We start from the raw sequence: 19,507 nt of genomic DNA, 5'->3' as shown, positions 1-19,507 counted from the left end.
TTGCTTCGGCGGAGGCGAGCGGGACCTTTTCTCACACCACCTGCAGCTGAAGCTCTTATCCGGACTCCCATCGTTCTCCCGCCCCAACGAAACACTCGAAAATAACGGAAATATTGGGAAAAATAGCCGCCGCCGCGGTAAGCGGCGTGTTTGTGTTGCTCTTTGAATTTGCTCCGTTTGTTTTTCATTATGATTCTTGAGCCGTATAAATCGCTATTTCGAGACTTTCCCATATTTACAAAAAAAAAAAAGCCAAATTCCGCATTTTTCAAAATTCACCTCCCAAAGTGAGGTTGGTAGGCATTTCTATGCTTGCCAAAAAGTCTCAACAACCCATGGCCCAAAAGAAACAGGAAGTCTGCCACCGTTTTCAGCCTCCAAAAGTGTACAGCACAGGGGTCAAACTCGAGGCCCGGGGCCAAATCTGGCCCGCCGGATGGTTTTTTTTTTTTTTTTTTTTTTTTTTGTGGCCCGTGAATCAACTTCCATGATTTAAAAAAAAAAAAGAAAAAAAAACTGTTCTAAAGTTTCACATTGTCATTTCACAAATGATAACATTGAGATACCAATATTTCAATAACCCTTTACCCTTGATTTGCGATGACAAAACTAGCTAATAAATGTCATCTGTAAATATGATGAGGTGAAAGATTTAGGGAAACTGTAACTACATCGTGGCCCGTGACAAAAATGGTGTACAGAAACTTTGTTCCAAAAGGGCAGGAAATCTGCCATTTTGAATTAAACGTGGTCATTTTGTCAGATGGTCACTGAATTATAACTTCATCCAGACGGTCAGTGGTACATTGTGAAGAAGCATTGAAGTTTTCGTCGGTCGGAGAATAGCGGCGGCGTTCGACGGTCCCTTTTCCATCCGGTTTCGTTCTCCTCCGCCTTTCCCAAGCGAGTCATCTTCCCCCATCCGTCAGCGCTGCTCATCTTTGAAGCCTCCCTTTCTTCAAAAGTCTCCTTTCGTTCACATCAAGACGATCGGGTGTCTTGAAACATCATCATCAAGTTGATCGCCGCGGCCAATCGGATTCTCATTTGACTCCCATTGGCTTGCAATCAGCGTGGAGCTGTTTTGGGGACGCGATTAAGTTTTATTGAACAACGTCACGGTACATTGTGAGTGGGGGTATCCATTTCATCCACAGTTGTGAAAATCTGACCATTTAAAATGTTTTGTTCCAGTCTTGCCCCTTCTACATGCTATAAAGATAATGTATTAAAACAAAATTTAAAGTAATCTTAGCACCTGTTCTCACTCTCTTCGCATCAAGAAATGGGAGGCGATTGTAGAACTTCGCGACGAGAACGTTAGCGAGCGTGATGCTAACAGGAACGGTGGTGCCTTGGGTTACGAATGTCCCGATTTGTTCGAGATGCGAGCCCCTGACACTCCATTTCATCGTCGTTTCCGAGCAATCACACGGATGTGACCTGTGCTGCGTTATTGATTTGCCCACTGGATGACGCCGATGACCCCCCCCCCCCCCACACTTGTCTTCCCTAATGGGAGTTGTGTCACATCGTCGGCTAATTTATGGTTAAATGGAGGTTTCCGCACGCCATTTCATTGGGCCGGAGATAACCTGGAGCTTCCTGGGGGGGGGGGGATAAAACAAGCTCTGCATTTTTAAAGGCAGGATCATTTGAGGGCACAAGCTTTTTGGGATGTGTACCATCGAGCAATGTTGCCCGTTAAGTGAAAATAAATCCCAAGCGTGTTAGTGTGTGCCACTGCCTTGTTTGTGATCCTCTTACATGCTTGTTTAACTCTTGTGTAGGCGGCGGCATTACTTCTGTTCCTTCTCGGCACCACTTCGCATGGCAGACTGGTTCTTTTGTCACCCCCCCCCCCCAATGTAGTCCTTCGACGAAAATGTCGAACGTACAGAAACCGTCGATGCGATCCTAAAACGCAGGATGACGGCACAAAAATGTGGCGGATAAATCCTCTTTAATCAATATTTGTCTACTAACAAATACAAAAACATTTGGCGAAAATGCATCATACTCATTTAGAGATGCTGATTATGAAATCTATTAAAACTCACTCCCTGCCAGCCTTCCCAGTCAACACGGATGTTTGACTTCTAAAGCCGTCAATGGCAGTGAATGTGTGTGCCAATCACTTCAGACGTATTTTGGTGTCCAATTTAGTTGTACAATTACTGATTTTTATTTTGCATTCATATCGCACATGATGTCCCTGATCACGAGATTTGTAAGTAAATGTATGTATTGTACAATACTACCGTGTATTACTGTATGTTTATGAATTTATAAGTATTTGAATATAGAAAGTATTCCTTATAGTATGGTAGACATTAATAGGGGTGTGGGGTGGCTTAATAAGCTTTGAAATACAGTACAGCCTCGGTTCTCGAACAAATCAGTTTTTGAACGAAAATTTTGAGATTTTTATTTTTTTGGCTTGAAAATCGGTACTCGAACGACCCCAACAAAACCCGGAAAAAAAAGAACGTGCGGGGCCAGACCAGCTTACCCACGACGCGCTCTGTTGTGAATTCCCATCTGCCGAAAAAAAATAAAATAAAAAATACAGTACAGCCTCGGTTCTCGAACGTCTGCGTTTTCGAACCAATCAGTTTTCGAACCGCCCTCTAGAACGGATTGTGGTCGAGAACCGAGGCTGTACTGTACGTTTGAATGATCAAAAAACAGACGTCAACCATCTTCACAGTTTCATCAAAAAATGTTTTGCTGTCCAATGAAATTCCATCAGAAAAAAAAAAATCATTTTTACATTGGCACAAATGAAGAACCGTGATCATGGCGTGGGAACACAGTCCCTATTCCAAAATACCCCCATAATATGTCGTGTTTAACATTAGTCAAGTTGTAAACATGCATTATATCATCACTATAAAAAGCACAGCTCTTAAAAAAAAAAAAGTCTCTATCATCTCATACATTTTACACGATTAGCCAGAAATTCCTCAAGCAGTGTAGTTGTCTGCATGAATCAAAAATGCTGTTTAAAGGGCCCGGAGTATGTAGATCTTTTTAATGAGCTAAGTGCACTTCAAAGTCTTCATCCTTATGAATATTCAACCTTGTATTTGTCTTTTTTTTTTTTTTTTTTCCTTCCCCCTCACTCGGGCTCCCTCGGCCTGACAGCCATCTGTCTGCTCGTCTTTGATGTGCGGGCACGTGTCTCCGCTTCTTCCGTTGCCAACGCCGACCCGCACTGTCGCCAGCGCGTCTCGAACATACGCAGCGTTGACGCGGAAAGCCCGACGACGACGAAGAGCGCGCGCCCGGGGGCCGCCGAGCAATACAAACCGTAACCCTCCCGTATTTTACAACTCGGAAAACACGAGTTCCTCTGATGGAGACTTGAGCTTTCCTCGAAAGGTTTATGAAATTCTGTGCTGGATCCGGGCCCCCGAGCCTCAAGATTGACACCTCGGAGATACAGTAGTGGAATCTAGGACGGGGACGGAACAAATCTTCCTTTCATCGTGTTTTTCTTGGTTCCCGTGCCTCAGGTTTCAAATTCCCTGTCACAGGGCGACCCTTGGAATTGAATCGTACAAAAGCCAATTCATACTTTCTCTTGTATACAATACAAAAAAAAAAAAAAAATCCAACCCTGAAATTATTCACAATCCAAAAAGTCTGGCACGGTTCCAATATCAAAGTGTGGGTATACGTGCACCATTCATTTTCTCTTTTTTTTTTTTTTTTTTTTTACTTTTTCTTTGCACTTTTGGGCTGGTGGCACAGTCATCACTTCGCCTCTGAAACTTTGTCGACCGGTTTCAAAAGCATTGCGGGCGGGGAGGGGGCAGCGAGGGTCGGCCTCAGGAAGTGTGTCTGGCATGTCCAAGTTAGTTTAGGGGACAGCCAGGGTGGGAGAGAGAGAGAGAGAGCGAGCGAGCGAGTGAGGAAGAGGAGGGGAAATTACAATAATAAACAGCTGTGAAACCCAGAGAGGGGGGCTTGCAGTGGGCCGGAGAGCCGCTGAGACGACCGGCGGCACGGTGAGACCCCCCAAGAAGCGCTGGAGGAGCAGACATCCAACCAACCGGGAAGCTTTTGGAGAAAATCTGGACGGGCCATGAACGAGGCGTCTTCTCGGAGGAGGTCGGATCGAGCGAGGCTCGAAGTCAAAAGATGGCGACGCCGGGCCGCCCGATGAACACGTGACCTTTGTGCTCCGGGACCAGAAGAAAGCATTCCTTGACTGGCCGTGATTGGTTGTTGTTGGGGAGGTCACCGGAGACCCCAAAGGGCGCACCTGAGAACTGACAAGTGGCTTTCGGGGGGGGGGGGGCCAGAATGAGGTAACCCACGACAAGGCCGGACGTCCCTCGAAGGCGAAGTCTGAACGTCCCTCAAGACAGCCGGCGTCTTATCGATTTGCAGACTTCCAATCCAAGATTTCTTGGCCCGTTAAATCCCGATTTGCCGTTTCCCGCCTCCCGAAGCGCGGTTGCACGGGCGGCTCGGATCCCGAGAACATGTGCGCAGGATCGGGTGATCCGCGACGGACAAGAGATTGACGTCGTTTCGGACGCTGATCGCTGACCTTCGACCAGTTGGAAAGCAGAGATGACGTAGAAACGTTTAGAAGGAGTGGGAGGAGCCAAACGCGTGTGCTAATATGATTGGTTTAAACTTCAGTCTGCATGAGCTACTCAGGAAGTTTGAACAGGTATTTATGTGCCCCACTTGAAATCCAAACTGCTACTTTATTCTCATCCTTTCTTGATGCTCTAACATGCAGTCTGGCTTGACAGTCACCATCTGGACTTGCTCTCTGCTGGACCGTAGCCGGTTTAGAGTGCCACGTTGTCAGCCCCGAGTGTGCGCATGTTACGGCGAGGAAGGCAGAAGCACCAGGAGGGAGAAAAGGGGGAGTCTACATAACTTGTCAGCCAGTGTGGGGACTGTAATTAGAGCGCCTCGTCGTCACGGTGTGGAAAAGCATGCTCCGACCCGGTGTGATAGATTCCACCCGCGGGAGGATTGAAGCAAACAATATTTTTGGAGCTCAGATAAAGTTCCGAGTTGGCCAAAGAACGATCTTGAACAAACTATCAAAAGCATTTTGCGGGTGGTAGAAAAGTTGTATTTAATTGAAAGTTGAGTGGGGCTCGGTTTTATTGCATTCCAGCAACGGCGCCCCCTAAAATAAACCGCTGGATTTTTCACCATTTTGAAGACTTGATCTATATGCAAGTTGCACGATTTAAATATGTATATTTGGGGTTATTTTTAGCCTTTGTAGGCAGCAGTATTTGCATAGAAAACATTCAACAACAAAAAAAAAAAAGAATAATTTCTAATGTGATGTGACTGGTCAAAGATTGAAATTGGAAGGAGGGAAAAAATAAAACATGTCAGGGTCTCTAAATGCGGTATAAAAATATCAAATATTCACGTGTTGTTTTCCACTTTAAAGAGTCAATCTTTTACAATATATTTGAGGGCTTTTAACTTTATTACTACTTTATTACTGAGTTCGTTACACAGTCGGTACTTCTCCTGGAAAATATCGCAAAGCCGGAGTGCAATTTGAAATCACAAAAAAAATTACATTCGTTTACATTAAGATAAACGTGCGCTCCAAAGCGTTGACGGCGAACAACCCGCAGCTCAAACGAGGCTCATCATCGTCTCTAAAATAAACGTTCAACTTTTCTGTTAGTTTTTTACCCACCTACGCACACACATGCACGCCTTTGTCTGAGGTGCTAAGTGGTGCACTTTTCCCGTCATTTCCAGACACGCATTGCATGTCGGCAGTATTTTTCCATAATTAATAACAGTGCCGTGGGCCTCCAAACCTCCAAATTTAATTAATTAGCATCCATCAGCTGCGATTAGAACGGTGAAATACGAGCATACAGAAGGCCTTTTTGTGGCACGCTGAGTTATGTTCCTTTTACTGCGCTAATATTTTGTTTGGCGTCACGACACCGGCGGTCTTTCAATTGCTAAAACGAATTCTAAAAGGGGCTTTTGCGAATGAATGTCCGCTGTACGAATGCCCGCGCGGTGTCTCGTTTTCCCCTCCCAGTGCGTGCCATCTGCTTATAGTAAGTGTATGTTTAAAAAAAGTAAAAAAAAAAAAAAAAAAAAAAAACCCGGGAAAGAGAGGGGAAACACTCGGGTAATGACTGGCGCTCGGTCCAGCTGGCTCAGCGGCAGCGCGTGAATCTTCCTCCGAGCGCCGACGCGGTGTCATTGTGAGGACGTGCCAAATTTCCAGCTCGTCTCATAGACGCACTTTTAACGTCGCGCTTTTGATATCGTCTAAGTGCTTCAAACGTTTTCAAGCAGTCAAAGGGAATACACAAATAATACGAGCCCAACTTACAGCGGGACATTTTATTTTTTCTTTTGCTTCGGCTGGCGAGCGCAAACCTGACATACGACTATACTGTATAAACTCCACTCTCCTTCACAAAAAGGTAGCAAATAGTGAACACGTCATTAAAACAGTTTATTTCCACTCTCATATGGAGTTTACACTGGAAAAAAATGAGAATTCTCACCACATAGCTTAGCCTTTCTGTCTGCTAGCTTAATGCTAATGGTAAACAACATCGCTATTGCAGCGCAATGACCATTTAAGCAACGGAGCGAACACAAATGATGCAAACACATGTTGAAGGATAATACAACAGTACTCACAGTCATATATTCTTTATCCACTGCAAAGAATGACTAAAAATAGCGCCGTACGGATGAGCTGTCGAGAAGTTGAGACATCTCCTAAACAATAGAGTATATGTCGAATACACAAACAAAGCACCATGATGGCCTTTCATGTGATAGTGTGACAAAAACGATTGAATTCTATTTAGTTATGTAATGATTGTATGTTGATAATAGACAATTTTATAAAATGCAGTTTTTCTTCATTGAAACATAAATCAGAACATTTTTTTTTTCGTGGGGTGATATTTATTTTGACGGGGTAAGATGATTCGCACTTTAAAACTAACATGGGCTGGATTCGGCGGAACGTTGGATCAACTGGTTGGCCTCACAGTTCTGAGGTACCGGGTTGAATCCCGGATCCGCATGTGTGGAGTTTGGACGTTGTCCCCCGTGCCTGCGTGGGTTTTCTACGGGCACTCCGGTTCCCTCCCACATCCCCAAAACATGCAACATCAATTGGACACTCTAAATTGCCCGTAGGTGCGATTGGGAGTGCGGCTGTTTGTCTCGATGTGCCCTGCGATTGGCTGGCGACCAGTTCAGGGTGTACCCCGCTCCCTGTCCGATGGTACTGGGATAGGCTCTCGTGCTCTCATGACCATCGTGAGGATAAGGGGCTCAGAAAATGGATGGATGGGCTGGATTTGCTATTACATTGCTGTTACACAAAATCCGTGTCATCTGCATATAACACTGCAGGCAGTATTACACACACACACACACACACGCGTGCGCACAACGCATCCATACGCTACTGGGGCTTCTTTATTTAGCGTTCAAATGGCTCGAACGGAAGGGAGCGTCCCATAGAGAGCGGGCGGCAGGAAAAAGTGGAGCGATTTTACACATCCCAAAAATAAAGCCCGGGAAGCTTCGTGGCTACGCGCTAACGCACAGACGCAGCAGCGAGTGTTTGAGCATTTCAAATCACGATAAGGTCGTTGCTAATTTCTCTTTCGTCCCGCCAATGGCAATTTGCATTGTATGTTAGCATTAAGCTGACAGACTTTTGTTAGACCAAATTATGTGGTTAGTTGAACATTTTTCTGTTTACATATACAATATTCAATTCTCTTCTTAACATTTGTTGCTTAACTTCCAACTGCGAATGATAAAAAGTTTAAAACCAGCACGTTTGAGCTATTATTTAAAGAACTGAAGAAATGGCTTTTTCTTTTTTTAGTCCTTAAAGTGGTGCGTGATGACAGTCTCCCATTTTTTTTTTTTTTTTTTTTTGTGACAGCATCAGAGTGACAGGCAAAAAGGAATTCTTTAATAAGTTTGTTTTAATACTCTCCCAGTGATAAGCGCGAAGGCAGCGAGCGCGCAGGCAGACGCCGCTCAGGGAGTCGCTCCCGGGTTGACGTTCCGTGTCAACGGAGTGAAGTCGAGGTCTTTGCAGTCAAAGAGGGTCTCCGAGGCATTCCGCAAAAAAATAAAAATTCCAGCCCTCCGCCCCTGTGAAACACCCTCGACGCGAATCCCGCCGCCATGATTTGTCGCTTTACTAGCGTGTATGACGTTCAAGCGACTTATTCTCGTATCTGTGTGCGTCTGCGCAGGACATCCAGGCCGAGATCGACGCCCACAATGACATCTACAAGAGCGTGGACGGCAACAAGTCCAAAATGGTCAAGGCCCTGGGGAGCTCCGAGGAGGCCGTGTTCCTTCAACAGAGGCTGGACGACATGAACCAACGCTGGAGCGACCTCAAGGCCAAATCGGCCAACATTCGGTCAGTCAACGACCAGCTTGAGCTCGACGTGACGTTGGTACTTCTCAGTGCATTAGAATATGGCGGAAAATTCCACTTATTGGAGTAATTCTTGCCTGGATTCTTTGTTCAAATTTTTCATTTTTCTTTAAATATTGTACTTTTTAGAGATGGTGAAAGGGGGTTTGTTTTGTTTGCTAGAATAATATGTGATAATATTTCACTCCGAGTGTATAACACAAGTTTTACTTTTTGAATTGAGCTACCTAAATTAAACTTTTGTGCGATTGATCCTGATCATAAAAAAATAAATTTCAAAATATTTACATTTTATCATTGTTTTTGTTTGGAAAGTAATGCGTTGAGCAACTTAAGTGGTGAGGCTCCGCCCTAGCGCCCTCTATTGACTCCCGAGTTGTTTTTTTTTTGTTTGTTTTGTTTTTCTTCTACAAATATTCGCTATTTAAACCAATGCAACTCTCCTCTACATAAAGAAAAATTTGAACCCTAATATAAGGCCACTTCAAAGGTCACTCTTCTCCATTACCGCTCCACTTATCGTGTTATTCATAATTTATAACCCTAAAGACATCACACCATTCGCTGAGCTCGGCCCATAAAAGACGACACAGATGGCTTTTTCCCCTTCATCGAGCGTGACTCGCACGCCCGTGAAATATTTACGCGGTCTGGGGGACGTCGTCCGTCAGATACCCCTCGCCCTCTGCTTCGGCGTGTCTCTTGCCGTGCCACCGGGGTGAAATATGTATTTATGTACACGTATAAAACTCCAGCCGGAGGCGGCCGAGTGGCGCTTAAACGTCCGATGACGCGGATAGACCCCGGTCAGATGTGACGTCACCAAAGGAAGGCGGGGTTTAAAAAAAAAAAAAAGCGTATTTTGTAGTGAGGGGGTTTGAAGGAAGTGTGGGGAGAATTAAAGTTGACAGGAGCCAGATGGAGATGCTCCAAGACCAGGAAGGCGTTTCGAGGGAAGCGGCAGAACAAAGACATGGAAGGAATGCTGAAGGCTCCATTTTTTTGTGGACCTTCGAACAGGAGTTCCCGACATCGTAAACTCTGTACACCGACTAGCTAGCTCCCTGACATAACAAAATTATGTACCGTAATTTCCGGCCCATAAGCAGTGACGTTTTTCCACATGCTTTCGACCCTGCGGTTCATGCGGTGATGCTGCTAATTTGTGCGTTTTTTTTTTTTTTTTCTAACGGCCGCAAGGGGGCGCACTCGGTAAGAGGGAGACCGGTGGAATATATGTGCCGAGGAAGGGACTTTTACCGGTCCGGCCCTGTTAGCGCTGCGCTAGCATGTTATTGCCGTGTCTCAGTGATTCTTTTTTTTTTTTTTTTTTTTTTTTTTCAAATCGGCCCTGTTAGCATGGCACTAGCGTTAGCGTTAAACTCTCTGCGTACCGTTTTTCTTTGTAAAGATCTCACGTTTTAATGCGCGTTTATCAATGTGGGCACTTGTGGCTTTTACACAGCTGCGGCTTATCTATGTACCAAATGGAATTTCCTTTACAAATGTACTGGGTGAGGCTCGTAACCAGGTCCACTCTGTAGGCCGGGAATTACGGTACATACGTCACTCAACAGATGGCCTCACAGCTGAATATTTCAGCCGTGATAGGTGAGAATCCCCGTGAGAGCGAGATCATAAAGAAAAGAAAAAAAACTTGACAATGAAACTGACGACGACGATGCGCGTGGCGTAACTGGGCTGCTCCGAACATGAAGCTAATATTTCTCAACGCAGAGCCCACCTGGAAGCGAGTGCCGAGCGCTGGTCCCGTCTGCTGGGCCTGCTGGAGGAGCTGTGGAGGTGGATTTGCATGCAGGACGAGGAGCTGGCCAAGCAGATGCCCGTCGGCGGAGACGTGCCCACCCTGCTGCAGCAGCAGAACCACTGCGCGGTATGTACACCTCGAAATCATCTGTTTCCATATTTCCTCTTATTTATTTCTCAGTCGTGACCAGATATTTTGCGTCGTACCGTGGCTGCTTTGCACACGGGGTAACCTCGAGGTCGGAGCAGACCGTGTGCAAGTGGCTCCAGCCCTACTCCAAATAGCCAAAATCAAACAATTGACGGCAACTGAGCGACAAGTGCTTCATGAAGCTGCTCAAATCACTTCAATGTGCAGTAGTTCCTTGCCACCAAGATGGGTCGCACCTCATTTACCGAAGGGCTTACATTCCGAATCCCCCGCAATGCGTGAAAATATACGAAATAGCGACCATATTTTATGAACTATATATATATATATATATATATATATATATATATGAAAGTGTTTTGCATAATACCAATGCAAAATATGCACGCGAGATAATCCATTCTGAGGTTTTTGTCGCCGAAAACCAGGCAGCTGAATGGTTTGCTGAAACCGCAGGAAGATCCCGCGCTAATAAATCACAGCGCAATAATCATTATTCATCATCAGCCCAGTTGGCGGCACGTCCCGTTAAGATGAATTGCGGTTTGCGGCGGTCACCCACGAAAATAAACACGATGTTTTGTGCGTCCTTGGTTATTAATTGCCAGTTTTATTGCGGGCAATCGGCAGCCGGCGGCGGCGGTCATATAAAACTTGTTTCAATTCAGTTAAATAATCGACCGCCGGATCATTGTTCGGTTCGGCCCGCGTCGCACGTGGTATAATTTCCTGTGTCTGAAGTGATCGGTCGCGACCCGTTGGGAAGTTTGTCTTCATTGGTCTTTGTCAACTGTTGTAATTATTTGCTCCAAGTGTTGGGGATTGTTGACGTGTGATTGCGTTCAGATGGATGAGGCAGACCGTGGAGACGCTTTTACCGCACTCGCCGCGACGCTCGCTCTCATTTTGACGTTTTGGTACGCTCGCTCCCCGACGTCAGCGCACGGATTTGATTTATTTTTACTTTATTTTGTGTCTTCGATTGATGTCCTAGTATGTATGTGTAAATATAATATGATATAACAAATGTTAGAGAATAAAACAAGGATACTTCAGGTGTCGTTTGGACTTAGTAGGAAGGTTTTTCATTTAAGGGTGTACTCACTTTTGTTGCCAGCCACGTCGACAGGTGTTTTGAGCAACATATCTTAGCCGCTTATCCTCACGAGGGTCGCAGGGAGTGCTGGAGCCTATCCCAGCTGTCAACGGGCAGGAGGCGGGGTACACCCTGAACTGGTCTCCAGCCAACCTCAGGGCACATTGGGACAAAACAACAGCACACACAATCACACCTTGGGGCAATTTAGAGTGTCCGATTAATGTTGCATGTTTTTGGGATGTGGGAGGAAACTGGAATGCCCGGAGAAAACCCACCCAGGCACGGGGGAGAACATGAAAACTCCACACAGGCGGGGCCGGGATTGAACCCGGGACCCCAGAACCGTGAGGCCAACGCTTTACCACCGAGCAGCCCAGCAAAATATCAACCCATTCATGGGCAGGGTGGCAATTTTTTGCCTTATTGAGATAAAAGTCTTCCAACAATTAACAATCAATTCGTTTATGGTTAAGTTATACGATAACTTTACTCATTTATAATCTCGTCCCAAAAATGGGATGCTGCCCGCGGAAGGGTTCTTGGGTTTTCTTCGTAGATCGTCCCAAAAACCAGAATCAGAATCAGATTAAAACTTTTAAATATTTTGATATACTGAAAGCTATAATGCGTGAAAATCATGATTTTCCCAAATATGGGACGCTGCCCACGAATGAACCAACCAAGACAAAATATATTGAGCAAAATACTTACAAGAATGCGCGGCGTGCACTCACTTTTGCGAGATACCGTAAAAAGGAGTACATTGGATGTAGTGCAGCGCGGGCCGGCTTCCAGTGGAGAACAATAAACGTCTTGGCTCGCGTACCTGCTTAACCTGAACATCATGAAAGAATCATCAGTCAAAAACAATCGGTGACCCCCCCCCCCCCCCCATCTTATTGCGGCAATAGCGCCGGCCTGTGCCAAAAAAAAAAATAAAAAATGATGTGGTCAGTGTTACCCCTCGTTTGGCCCACATAATATTAAAGTCCATATACTGTATTACCATCTGTCGTACTGTCAGGGTTTATATGCCGGGTTTAAATTCTGTTCCCAAAAAAAAAACAAAAAAAAAAAACCCCTGTCGGCCAGAGGATCGACCGCTTTACGACGTTAGCCCCTCGCGCTTGCTAGCTGTGATGTCGCCTGTTATTAAAAGCAAAGCGGCGTATTGATTTTTGCGCTTTGCACCGCTGCAACAAAAGCGGCTCGAAAATGGAATTGAAATTGTTTTCCGAGCGGGGGTGCAATTGGGTCCCCGCTCGCCAAACTGCAGGGCAAAATTAGAAGATGCATGCAATTAAAAAGCGATTTAATAAATGCAATAAGTTATTCCTACAAAGCTCTCGGTGCGGTGCGGCACTCTTGTACAAGTGCAATAATACACGTAAAAGTGTCATTCATAGCTAAAGCTGATTATTTTTGTCAAGTCCGCCTTTTCTTGCAGCGCTGACAAGAAAACTCAATCTTCCCTGCCTTTTATGTCCTTTTTTCACGCTCTTCATTCTCCATATTGACTGTTTTATATATTTGAGCCGTATTCTTAGTAGATTGAAGTAGTGCGGGGCGATATGGTTGGGGGGAAAAAAGAAAATCGGCAAATAATTGCGGCTCATTATAATTGCCATGAAATGATTTTTTGGGGGTGAAAAAAATAGGTGGGGGATTGGGAAAAATGCTGCAAATAAGCAGAAAACTTTTGCTGTTGTCAGACTTATGATAAAAGGTGTGCAAAATGTCTGTTGGATCAAGATTTCCTCCTTCAATTTTTTTCCTTTAATCATATTTTTCTGGGATATTGTGAGATAAACCGGCTAAGCCACTTAGCCTGTCGCTGAGCAACGGGCGTGGCGGTTACTAAGAGAGCAAGAAGTAGCCAGAACCCGAACGAGGACCGGTCCGAGAACGACGGAGGAAAGAAGTTGGGCTGGTTAAACAGAAGAGTTGAGCAAAAAAAAAAAAAAAGGGGGGGGGGGGGGAAGGAAACCCGTCCAAGGGTTTCTTCTGTTCAAATCGTCCATAACTGCAATTATTCACCACGGGGCTTTCAATTAGCCGGCGAAAGGCCGTCATCGTCATCAGGCTCATTAAAAGCATCGCCGTGTGTGGCCAATTTTTATTTTATTTTTTTAACAACTTCCATCGCTCACCAACATTTGGCAACCTCTTGACCGTCGGCTTTGCACCCGAGCGTCACAGAAAGTCATAATTGCGCTTGTTGAAAGTTACTTTGAGTGCGCCTCGCCAAGTTTGTTAATTAGCCACTCGGACCGGTTGTAATCACGACGCCAGGGTGATTAATTAGCTCTATTTGCATCCTTGACGGAGGGAAAAGGAGAATTGAACGCACAAAAAAACGCGCAACACAAAGAGTTCCTTGAAAGCATCGCTAGTTTACAGTTCATTAAACTTTTAAAGAGCATGTAAAGCGAATTTATAGATGTTTATAAATCCGTGATACATGTTTGTCGATGAAGATAAGCCAGCTCCACTGTAAATTGTTACATATCATATTTGATAGGCACCTGACGCCGTAGTGAAAGCTGCTGCAGATTGGAGGTGGAGAAGTTGCGCTGCGCAACAAACTCTTTGGATTAAAAAAAAATGTTTCAAGTCATCAATGATGAGTTCCGCAGCGATGCACAAAAGGTTGCTACGATGGTGGATCTTTTTCGGATTGGAGATGAGTCATAATGCTTCTTTTGAAGTCTTGCCCAAAGATGTGTAACGTAGTGGATATACTGCGCTATGCACAAAAGTTTCATGCGCAAATATTTAATGCAGTGTTTAATAGTTTATATTTTTTAAGACAACAGTATTAAAATATTGCACCATCATTGAGCATTTATTTTAGCTGGTTGAGGGATTCTGTTGAATTACAGAGATCCCGATAAGTGTGACCTGTGGCCTGTCCCGAGATTATATTACCGCTACGTCAGCACATGCACAATGATTATTATTAATGATTGTTGTATGGACATTTTTTTTATTTTAAACAATACAGGTACAACCCAACAAAATATAAATACAGATCATTCCTATAATTCTGAGCATATGGGTAGCGGCAAACTGGTGGTGCGCATTATACATGGGTAGAAGAATTATTATTTTTTTTTTAGGTCAACTTTGGGGGTGTGCATTATACTCGAGAAATGACGGTATATAATAAATGAACGGCGTTTGAAATGAAACATTTGGGTTAAGGTTCCAAACTTGAGTACTTTGGGGGCATTGGCAGCTTCTGATGAATTGTTGCATCCAAGTCAGCTGCCCCCCCCCCCCCCCAGCCCATTATTTTGATGAGAAAATGAGAAGTTCGGCTATTGCCGTAGCCGTCGGTTTCCAGCGTAAAAGCTTCGCTGTGCGCAACCACCGTCCGGCTTCAATCATTCATGGGCCGCCGTGCACAATGTCGACCAAGGTCGTCGTCGCATATTATTTTTTTTTTAACTTTAAGCGCACACGCAGAGTCCAATTGTGATAAGTGTTCAAAAAGTAGAAGGGGACTTTTATCTTAAACATAGCCAGACTTGTCTTATCTTTCACTGGCCAGATGGGATTTGTCAGCCAAATGGAAAAGCACGTTAACGCCAAATGTATTTGATACGTACTTCTTTTCATGAGTGAATTTTATTTTCGTGTCATTGAAAAGAAATCCTGAGAAACCACATAAATGTTTTTCCTTTTTCCTGCCCACACGCCGACCTTTAAATCACACTTACTTTTTAAACTCGCTTCAATCGATATATGATATCCACATGCAGTGCTGGAAGCAATGCGGCCGATGGAAATGCAACAAAATGAAGAAAATAATCCGAGGAATCTTTGAGTGAGCCATCCTTAGCACTTTATCTCGTCCTGGTTCCTTTTCCTATCTTGGCAAAAAAAAAAAACTCTTTGGCCTCTTCACGAAGTTGCCCTCCATTTATCCATCCCTCGATCTGCACAGGAGCGAGAGGATCAGGGCGAATGATGCGGGGGGAAAAAAAAAAAAAAAACTCATTTATTAGCAGGACTGCTGATTTCATTTGCCTCGTTTCACCTCGAGGCCTACATTTGTTCACTTGTTCGCAGTCTCGGTGAACTTGGCCTGCCTGGAGTGAGCTCCGTTTTGCGGGAAACGGCAACAAACGAGGGCACGCTTCGACACCGGTGGTGAGGCTCTAAATTCCCGCTTTCCTGCTGGGCTGTTTCTTTGTCTTCGCGTCCCGTTTCCACAGAGGCGGATGTTTGTTGCGTGAAGACGTGTACGCCTAAGATCTGCGGTCACGTGCACCCCGATCCACCTAAAAAATACACTAGTACGTTGCACTAGTGCTCTCAAACAAATTATTCATGTCAAATCAATGAGCCGTATTGAAATGAATCAAAATGCCATTCATCCGTTCCAGACCCCCCCAAAAAACACGAAAATATAATTAAAAAAAAGAATTTTGAAAAAATTAGCTTTTTTTCTGAAGTGCATTTAGTCTTCATAATGTAGCATTAAATTTGTGCCTTCAAGGGGTGAAAAAAAGAGGAAGAAAATGGAGATTTTTCACGAGTTGCTTATGTTGAAAAAGGGTCACTACCTATTCTGACATTTTTTAATTTTATTTAATCTGAGATACATGAGAGCATTAAAATGAAAAAAAAATCTTGTTTTTGTGTAAGAAGTATGAATTAAAAAAATCACATTAGGCTGTACACTTGTTACAATACAATTATACCGTTTTACTTTTTGTTTGATCCTTTTTTAATGTGAGGACACAGCTTCAATTGCCACATTTTTTTGTTTTTTTTTTTTTTGCTTTTTTTTTTTAATTGCACAGTTTATGTGGTGTGCGCGACTGTAAAGAACAAGTGTTCTTGTCCAAACCAATCGGTTTATTCATGTTTTAATACTCAACTCTGATATGAAGGTTGCAGCTGTAAAAACTTTCCATTATGTTTTTGTGTGTGTGTGTGTATGTATATTTTTGAAAGGTCTGATACAGTACGTGTGTGAAAGTAGCGTTAGCAAGTAAGCCGGTCCCATTTAATCAAGCTGCCTGGCGGCGTCGTACACTACACGGCATCCTCGAGAAGCAATCACACACTCCGATAGGCAATGAAATCCCCCCGGGGTCATGCAAGTATTAAAAAGGAGAATAATTACACTGTTATATAGCCGGCCCCCCCCTCCCCATCTTTAGTATGCTCCGCCTTCCTAAACGAGTGTCCCTCATCGGGGCCAATTGTTGTTATCGTCAAGGCCATATGCTAGTGGGTCTTAATTAAATCAGGGTGGGGAAATGTTTGTGATTAATGGTTTGTGCTAAAAAAATGAATAAATGTCATGTCATGAGGTGAATTATTTGTGGTCTGTCCTATGTCAGGTGCTGTATTCCCACGTTATTAACTGTAAAATTGTTGAAAATAGCTCAAAACGCAATCTATTAAGCAGTTTGAATGCTCATCTGTCCGAGAAGTGTTGTAAAATATCCTCTTCCTTCACTCTGCGGGGGCCGCGGGCAATCATGTCGCCTAAAGATCGAAAGTCTGGCCTTACTACAGGCTAATGTGTACTTTGCCAACCGCTGATCGAAGGGACGAGTCTGATTTGTGATCTGTCGGCGGACACGCTAACGATAACGCTTGCAGGGGTTCTACCGCCGGGCTAGCCAGAGATTCACTTGATTCTCCGGACCATTTGGCTAATTTACCATCGCGCCGCGACAGAAACATTCACGTTGACCTTCAGTACCTCTTCACCGGCGAAGGATAGGCAGCGCCATCTCTATTGCAGCGCGGCGGGCGCCTAATTAGCCGTCGAAAGCGTTTGTTTGGTCATCACCGTTAAAGCGCGAGCCGAGTAAACAGCTGCCGCGCTCGGCCGGCGCCCCCGCGAGTTCAATCCGAGCGCCCCCCTCTTTCGCGCCGTGATGAAATCTGACCGCGGTTCACTCTGAGTTCACATGCGGCGGGCCAGATCGGCAGACAGGAGTCGCATATGGAGGGGGGGGAATCCATTAGGCGGCTTATTAATCAGCCGTCCTGCTCGCGGACGGAGCCTCCTCCTCGTTGGCCCCGTCTTGAGTTTCAACTTGCCGCGGCGAACTTTTTCCTCTTTATTCGGCTTATGCAATCTTATTATTTACTTGTACAGTGAACTCCTGTTATGCATTCCAGACGATAATGTAAACATGAGCGATATAGAGAACTTCCTGGCCCATTGGAGTCTTTATGAAGTCAAAATGAAATGTAAAATTGGCTTAATTTGATTTTGAAATCTTTTTGTTTTGCTATTCACGCGTATGAGCGATACAAGTCCACGAAAGCAACAGCCACAAGTGTCCCTTTATTTTAATGCTTTTCTGAGCCCTCAAGTGACTTTTTTTTTTTTTTTAAAGCATCATGCGACAATACCAAGTAATATTTTTATTTCATGCACGTGGAATAAAGAGGGGGTGGCACGGTGGGTCAGCCGGTAAAGCGTTGGCCTCACAGTTCTGAAGACCCGGGTTCAATCCTGGTCCTGCCTGTGTGGAGTTTGCATGTTCTCCCCGTGCCTGCGTGGGTTTTCTCCGGGCACTCCGGTTTCCTCCCGCATCCCAAAAACATGCAACATTCATTGGGTGCTCTAAATTGCCCCTAGGTGTGATTTTGAGTGCGACTGTTTGTCTCCATGTGCCCTGCGATTGGCTGGCGGCCAGTTCAGGTTGTACCCCGCCTCCTCCCCGGTGACAGCTGGGATAGGCTCCGGCACTCCCCACCACCCTCGTTAGGATAAGCGGCAAAGAAAATGGATGGATGGAATAAAGAGGGGAACTCTACTGATAAAGATTGAAGAGCCTCAGGGACGGGAACGCTAATATTAGCGGAGTTTGCAGTTGGTGCTTATAATGTCAAGTTAGCGAACGTTTTTGGAATCGATTACTCAATCTGATAAAAATTGATTTTTTTTTTTATTTTCAAACAGCAATATTAACACAAAATACAGTCTGAATGTGAGGCGCAGGTGTTATTGTTGTCACCTGTAGTATCTGTGATTTTGAATGAGCGGTGCCTGGCTCAGTGAGTCAGCAAATGAGAAATGTCGATTTGGCCGGCTGTCACCTAGCTAAACCCCAAGCCAGACTCTCTCTTCGGGACCTTCTGCGCCACTTTTTCTTATTGTCAATTATATTTTTTCTTTATTCCCCCCCTGCCTGGCATGATGCGGCACAATGTGGTGGCATTACACTGACATGAAGACGTTTATGCCACAAAAAGCCCATGATGAAAAAATGATTACAATTCCACAGTATGATAGTGATGCACCTCCTTTCATTCGACTCAAAATCAAATACGATACGTCGGTTCTGATGGAAATTCATGAACGGCTTCCGATGTGTTCCCGGTTTCCAGATCCTGCAGTCAGAACTGAAAGAACGCGAGCAGCTGGTGATCAGCACCTTGGAGCAAGCTCGCATGTTTCTGGCTGAGCAGCCCATTGAAGGCCCTGGAGAACCACGCAAGAATGTGCAGCCCAAGACAGGTTGGCCCTGAGATGTATCTGGAATGATGAATAATGGATCTGTGAAAGATGTATAGAAACATAGTCATAACATCATAAATAATTAAACTCACGCAATATATATTTATATAATTAATATTAGTCGCGCTTTGCAGAGGATAAACAATATATGACAGCGAGTATGCTTTGTGTGCATGTATATTGTGTTCTTATTATGTATTAGCATTAGCATCAGTTTAGCAAACAACAACATTTCAGAGTAAAGTTCAACTGGGAGTGGCTGTTAGCTGTTAGTTTTATTTGAAAATTGGAAAAAATTTGAATAATTGGGTTGAAAATTTGGCTAGTTGAAAATCAGGTCATTGGAATCTCATCATGTCCACCGATGTCCTGGATTTGTTGGTTATTATATTTTGAACAACAAACTACAATTGACATCAGATGTCATGGGAAATAATGGCGAGCCAATATTTGACATTTTTAGTTCCTTTGAATTGCCATCCACTGCTGCGAATACGTCGGCATCCCCTCCCCCCCCAAAAAAAAAAAAAAAAAAAT

At 44.4% G+C, this 19,507-nt stretch overlaps 1 protein-coding gene across 7 annotated transcripts in view; it reads left to right on the top strand.

Moving 5' to 3' along the window:
* The window catches only part of utrn (utrophin), a 137,973-nt gene that overhangs the window by 73,925 nt on the left and 44,541 nt on the right, over positions 1-19,507 (top strand). For all 7 annotated transcript variants that reach the window (XM_061811845.1, XM_061811841.1, XM_061811843.1 and 4 more), the window contains 3 exons: positions 8,265-8,437; positions 10,193-10,349; positions 18,841-18,970. In XM_061811845.1, the coding sequence (XP_061667829.1) occupies positions 8,265-8,437; positions 10,193-10,349; positions 18,841-18,970 (460 nt within the window). The remainder of the gene's footprint in view (positions 1-8,264; positions 8,438-10,192; positions 10,350-18,840; positions 18,971-19,507) is intronic.

Source organism: Syngnathoides biaculeatus, chromosome 23, assembly GCF_019802595.1.
Source record: "Syngnathoides biaculeatus isolate LvHL_M chromosome 23, ASM1980259v1, whole genome shotgun sequence".
Lineage (NCBI taxonomy): Eukaryota > Metazoa > Chordata > Actinopteri > Syngnathiformes > Syngnathidae > Syngnathoides > Syngnathoides biaculeatus.
The sequence above is the reverse complement of the archived record's forward strand: the minus strand, read 5'-3'. Positions and strand labels throughout refer to the sequence as shown.